The sequence below is a fragment of the Ziziphus jujuba genome, chromosome 3 (assembly GCF_031755915.1).
Source record: "Ziziphus jujuba cultivar Dongzao chromosome 3, ASM3175591v1".
Classification (NCBI taxonomy): domain Eukaryota; kingdom Viridiplantae; phylum Streptophyta; class Magnoliopsida; order Rosales; family Rhamnaceae; genus Ziziphus; species Ziziphus jujuba.
The window spans coordinates 16,152,869-16,159,588 of record NC_083381.1 but is presented as its reverse complement, the minus strand read 5'-3'; the positions used below and the strand labels follow the sequence as shown (position 1 = coordinate 16,159,588).

Sequence of the window (6,720 nt, the reverse complement as noted above, 5' to 3'; positions counted from 1 at the left end):
AAGGACAACGAATTTTGGCTGAGGAATTTGTTCGGGTTCATTTTACAGGTCATTGATGCTGGTTATTGCTTCCTTCTAACACTTCCCAACAACAAACTGTGGCTTCCAACCATTTTGGTCTTTGTTGTTGGAAATGTTAAGCATACAAAAAGAACAATAGCTCTGTATCTTGCCAGCGTCAACCGTTTCGGAGCTACTGTTCATGATTCCAAAGAACCAGATGCTGAAGGCACCATGTTTGATTTCTATCTAGCTTCAAAATCAAATCACATGGAGTTGCTGATGGTTTCTTTTTCCCTTTTCGAATTCTTCAAGGGGATTATTAGTGGGTTCCTTCTTCGATAGCTTCATGATGTCTTGCAGGAGAACTCCATTTTCAAACTCAACCTGCTTGATGGTGCCCTCCATTCTTCAATAAATTTTAGATTTTGTTTGGTAATCTTTGAATTATTAGTTCGCAAACGGGCTGTTAGTCTTTATATTCAATTCGATTTTTTATTCTTGTTTCATGGGAATGAGAAGTAGATTTGGAGCTCTATTGACTTTGGTTCTTGTAGAACATGGATACCAACTGTTCGACAAATTTCCCACATGAAAGTTATTTCTTTTCATTTGAGAATTTGGTTTTCCTTATTTTCATTTACTTGTTATTGGTTTCAGCAGCTTGCAAAATTGGTTGACATTTTATATTTTTCAAAGTCTACCACCTAAAAAGGTTGTTTTGGTTGTCAAAAAAGCATTGTAAGAACAGGTTAAATAATTTGTAATATATAAAGTAATTAACAATGGTATTAAGTCAAAATATCTGACCAAACTGGATTTATGTGTCTTGTATTATGTTTCAGTAACTTTTGTTGTCCTAAGGTGATGCGGAATCAGTTGAATTAAATAATTTGTAATATTATATTGTAATTAACAATGGGATTAAATCAAAATATTCAATCAAATTGGGTTTATGTGTCTTGCTAGAACATTAATAGGACTATGAACCATGACTGTTTATGTTTTAGCTACTTTAGTTGTTCTTTCAGTCATCCTCTTTTTAAGAACGGGTAGGAAATAAAGATTGGGGTTTTAAGTAAGCAATTCTTTTCAATTTGATAGCAGAAAAAGTAATTCTTTCCATTTTTTTTAAATTAAGAGAAATTATTTTTTTATATTATAAATTAAATATTTATAGTTTCCATAATTTTATCGATATCGACATTTCTATCGATATTTCCATAAAATTATGTTTTTGACATTTCCATCGATATTAATATTTTTATCACTAGTTTTAATATAGAAATAGATATTATAGAGGAAGAATTAATCAGTTGATTAATTCCTTATTAATCATTTTCTAGAGATGTAATGCTTCTTACCCAATCATTTACCAAGACTTACATTTTCTGGTCCATTTATTTAACAATAGCATCTTTAACATGTTTCTTACAAAAATTTATATATATTACAAATTTATAATAAATAGACAGGCAAAGAAATAACATTTTAGGAGAAACATGCATTCATTCTTTTTATTATTATTGTTATTGTTGTTGCTGCTGCTGCTTTGGTCCAAACTTATGAGTCTCAAGAAGACATATACATGATATAAAGAATTTTTCATTTACAGAGATTTGGAATAAATATAAAAACATTTTTAAAGTTTTAAATTAATCATTTATATTTTTTGAAAATGGTTTAAATCACTTTTATACTCTTAGTAAAACTAAATTATCTTTAAAAGTTTTGTTCTTCTTTTTCTTTTTGCCATAATTAATTTAAAGGCTTCAAAATTTATTTAATATATTTTTAATTAAATTTTATTTAAACTATGTGATAATTTATCCTTTTGAAAAGAACTATATGATAATTTTAATTAGTAAGCTTTTTAAGTAATTTATATATTTGACAAATTATATTAGATTTAATAAGGAAAAAAGAGCACTTCTTCTTCTCCAGCTTTTCTTGTACATTTTTATTATCTGCTTCTATGATTTCTCTTCTCAAATTTAAGAATATGTTAGAGGAAAACAAAAAACTGATAGAGATAAAATCCAAGAAGAACTGGTTAAAAATATTCTAACAGGAATTCTTGGAATATTTACTCCTCTCTCTCTCTCTCTCTCTCTCTATATATATATATATATATATATATTAATCATCTTTCATTTTTTTATTGTTTTCCAAAAACAGTGTTCAATCTGCTAAAAACAGCTTTATGAATAAGGGTGAGTTTAGCGGTTTTCATAGCCTTAATTGTTTGAGAAGACATTATCAATGTATATATTCCAGAGAGAAAGTAGAGGCAGAGATGGATAAACTTAGTTCTATTTTTCAATACAACTATTTAATATTAAGGGATGATTTTCAATTGGAAAACAGCTTGGTGACCAACTTGGTCTAATGTTTTTTTTTTTCCCCCCTTTTTCTGGTGAAGAAATAATGATGAATTTTATTTTTAAGAGCTAATAAATTAAATGGCAAAATAAATGAAAAGATAATTTCTAACCTATTTAAATAAAATTTGCTATTTTATTGATTGATACAAATGATGGAGGTGGAATCTGAAACCTTGGTTGATATTAAGAAAAGAAGACATGAATTTAATTAGTGGAAACAAACGAGAAGCTGCTTCTTTTGCTAAATTCAATTCAAGTGTAACTTAGTCATTGGATTTGAAGCTCAATTGTAACATGCATGTACTTAAATTCTCTAATGGGCAGCAAAAGATTTTAATGTCGGGTGCTAATTTAATGGTATTCTTAATGATCTAATGTAGATTGGAATTGTTAGATTTTGGATGGGGAAAGCCATTGTTATGGGTTAGTATTTGCTACTATTGTTTTCAAGAGTATTATATTTTTGTTGCATATATAAAAGATGGAGAAGGAATTGAAGCTTGCTCTGATTTTTGAAGAAAAATACATTGCCTTAATAATTTGAAAGCAGCATCGGGTAACTTGCTTTTGTTAGTTTGAATCCAAGTGTCAATGGTTAACTTTGAAGTCGAAATACATGTGTGTGTGTATATATATATATATATATAAATATATATTATGTTATAATGTACGAGTTTTGCTACAGTGGGCTTCATATATATATATATATATATAGAGTTCCATTTGTCATTTAACACAATATATATATATATATATATTTATATTATTTCTCTTTTATTTCTCCTTTGCATTTATTTTATTTTATTTTAATTTTCTTGTTCATCTTTTATTAAAATAAAAATTTAATATGAAAAAATATACGGATCAACCCATAGAGCCAAATCTGAAAATTTTTAATATTGAAGGTTGTTTTATGTTGAATGAAATATCAACAAGAATATTAGAGAAGATCAAGACATACAAATGAAAAAACAGTAAAGACATCATTATTATTATTATTATTTTTTTATGTTAAATGATAAGTGAAGCTCTCCATAAGCGTTTGAAGCTCTCTATAAAAGCCCACTGCTTTACAGTGTAAAGCAACAAGTGAGAGTATGAAAAACCCAACAAGGGATTTGGAGTAGTTTCTCTAATCATTTGGAAAGCTTCAATGGACTGAACAATTATCCTAAATTGATTCCTCTCTTGGGTGAAAATGTTGCTCGGAATATTGTTGGATAATTTGCAGAAAAGACAGTTCCAAAAGGTGAAACTGATATTATTAATGATAATGATCTGCAAGCCCTGGTTCGTAAGATGAGAAAAGCGATAGGACAAGTTAAAGAGAATTGTGGTAAAGGACTTAATTGCCGCATATGCCATTTGAAGAAATCAGAAAGCATGGGAAATTTGATTAGAAATGGTGAAATAGACCACTATGGATTTACCAGTTGGTGTAGGTTTCCATTTTACAAGGTGAATTTTGGATGGGGTAAGCCAGCATGTGTGAGTACTGCTGGTATGTAATACAAGAATAATGTTATATTAACGGATGCAAGAAATGTAGATGGAGTTGATGCTTGCTTGGTTGATATTTACAGAAGAAGATGTGGCATTTATTGAAACCAATGAGCAGCTTCTTGATTTTGCTTCTTTGAAAAAAATAGTTTTGTCATTGGAAATTTGAAGTTTGAGGTTATTTTTCTTTCTATATCAGTTACTCTGTCTTCTTCTTTTTTCTTTATTTATATAATCTATATCATTTAGTCTTTTTAAACTTTGTCAGCTTTTAAATATATGATCCAAGATGTACATACTCAATCATATTCTCAACTAAAAATAATTTAATAATTTTAACATTAGAGTCATTTCATTAATTTGTTTATTAAATTTTAGATTCCAACTGACCCTTGTAGATTTTATTTTATTGGATTTAATTGTCAATGTTATTAGGTTTTATTAAGTTATCAATTAATAATGTAATTTCACATAAATGGGTAACTAAAATTTAGAAAACAAATTAATTTAATAAGCAACAGTATTAAGAAAGAAAAACATATGCATATTAATTGTTGGCTACATATTGTAACTTGTTACAATATTTTTTTGGGGCTTGGAATATATTCTTGTTAACTTATATTTTATTTTCTAAATTTTTTCATCTAAGTTAGATTGATGAAGGGGGGAAAAAAAAAATTAAGAACCAGTGTAAATGTATTTTGAAACAGAGAGAAAGATTAACTCAGAGACAGAGCACCATTTAACAACTTGACTATGATTTGTGAAATGTAACAAAAGCAGTAGAAAATTGATTTATTCGGATCCAAATTAAGATGTTCCTCTATCAAATCTTGATTATTATTAGACCCTTGGATTCAGAGAAGCAAAAGCAAGCAGCTCCTTATTGCTTTCAACTAAAACCATGTCTTCTTCTTTCAACATCAACCAAGCTTCAATACCACTTCCATCTCTTGAATCCATCAAAACAATAGTATTCTTGAATTCAATACCAGCAATACTCACCCATGTTGGCTTCCCCCATCCGAGATCCGCCTCGTAGAATCGAAACCTACACCAACTGCTGCAGCAGTAGTTGAAAATTTCCTCATCTTTAACCAAGTTTTCATACTCCTTGAGTTCTTCATGTGCCCTGTCCCAGTCAATTGACCCTTTGCCCATAGTCTTCTTTGACTTGCTCCATTCCTTTCCTCAACTTAGCAACCAGGCTTCTCAGATCAACATGAGTCTCACTCCCTTCCATCTTCGCTGAAAAATACCCAACAAGATTCCCAACAATGTTTCCCGGCAATGGCGGAACCACCCTCGGACGAATATTCACTCTCTGGCAGAAAACAGAGGGTCCTGAAACCCCTGCTGCATTTGATCTTGATGCTTGGAGTGCAGATTTCCAAAGAAGTGCAGAAACTGCTTCAACACTGGTTAGGTTTTTGACACTTTCACTGGCAGCTTTAAACCGCAGAGCTTCAATCTTTTCAGCTTCGAAATCGTACCTCCCTGTCACAGACTTCTTCTTTTTTAACAGATTCCATTGAAGAAGGAGCTGGTGATGCAGAGTTCCAAACATCTAATGGTGGTCGAAGAGATGCAGCACCAAATTCAGGAGCCAAAACTTGTTGATGACCATCGAGAGAGCCGGTTGAGGCCCAGGTATTGAGGAACACGCTCAATGTGGCTGCATCAGTGAGCTTATGAGATATGGCCAAACCAATTGCCATTCCACCACATTCAAAGAAAGTGGCTTGGACAACTAACAGAGATCCTGTCTCTGCTTCTTCACTTTCAATACCAATTGCAAGGAATTCCCTAAGCATATCAGGATCTGGGTTTTCAAGAAACTTTGACAGGGAGCAATTGATTGATTCTTGCTTCAACAAATTCAGCTCCTTCATTGTTGCATTCGACATAGAGATGCCCCTGATTCTTCCTGCTAATGGGTAGAAGTGAGTTTGAGTTTCTGATAAAGTTTTTCTGAGATGATCGGATCTTTGATCTTCAGCAACAATTGCATTATTTTGTTGATCTGTGATGATTGGGTAAAAGAGAACTAGTGGGGTGTACATAACTGGACCATACTGATCCATAAGAGATAGCTTGAAACTTCTAAGACTTTGAGGAGTTGGTGATGAAGGTTTTATTGTTTCTCTATGAAACACCTTTACCTTCATTTCTTTTAAATTTGTTCAAAGCCTAGGAATTATTGTTCACAAAGCAACTTTATAATAGCCTTCAAGAAATTCTGCATCACCCAATTGTTTAACTTAATTTTCTTTTAATATTTTATCATATATATTGCCTGCCTATATATATCTCCACAAATTATACACTTTAGTACTGAAAAAATTCCCCCACTGAAGAAGAATTTGATATTCATTAATAGCTAATAAACATTAATATATAGCAGCCAGCCAATATGAATCAATTAGGAATTCAGTATGAAAATGATGCAAAGGACAAATAATTTGCAAGGTAAATAAAAAAAAATTAATTAATATAGAAAGGTTGGTAGCTCCATGCAAGTAGTTAAATTCTCTAATAAAATAGGATAAATATAATATAATGCATAACCTTTTTCTTTATGCCAAATTATAATGGGCCTTTCTTTAATTATTATATATTTCAATTGTGCCCCATCCACTCTAGGCACAATAACTTCAGGGCCACAAATCACTATAAAATAATCAGCAATAATTGGTTGACAAAACAGAGTACCACGTAAGGATGATGAGCTCATTTTTATTTATTAAGACTTTTTTTTTTCTTTTTTTCTTTTTTGTAACACGATTGTGGGCTTGAAAATAGATGACACTAAGGCCAAGCCATTAAAGATGTAGTA

At 30.9% G+C, this 6,720-nt stretch overlaps 1 protein-coding gene across 1 annotated transcript; it reads right to left on the bottom strand.

The window, feature by feature from the left end:
- Positions 1-4,727: 4,727 nt before the first annotated feature.
- Positions 4,728-6,052, bottom strand: LOC107422487 (BAHD acyltransferase BIA1). Its single transcript, XM_048476846.2, has 3 exons — positions 5,479-6,052; positions 5,063-5,381; positions 4,728-5,016 (listed from the first exon to the last, which is right to left on the bottom strand). The coding sequence occupies exons 1-3, from the start codon at positions 6,050-6,052 to the stop codon at positions 4,728-4,730; spliced, it is 1,182 nt and encodes a 393-aa protein (XP_048332803.2).
- Positions 6,053-6,720: the final 668 nt, after the last annotated feature.

Bases quoted from the DNA above. Each gene is read 5' to 3' on its own strand.
- LOC107422487 (XM_048476846.2), bottom strand. From the start codon at position 6,052: ATGAAGGTAAAGGTGTTTCATAGAGAAACAATAAAACCTTCATCACCA. The intron at 5,382-5,478 runs GTGCTGCATCTC...AGTCTGTGACAG, and splicing joins AGTTTTGGCTCCTGAATTTG to GGAGGTACGATTTCGAAGCT. The intron at 5,017-5,062 runs GCAAGTCAAAGA...TGACTGGGACAG, and splicing joins AAGTTGAGGAAAGGAATGGA to GGCACATGAAGAACTCAAGG.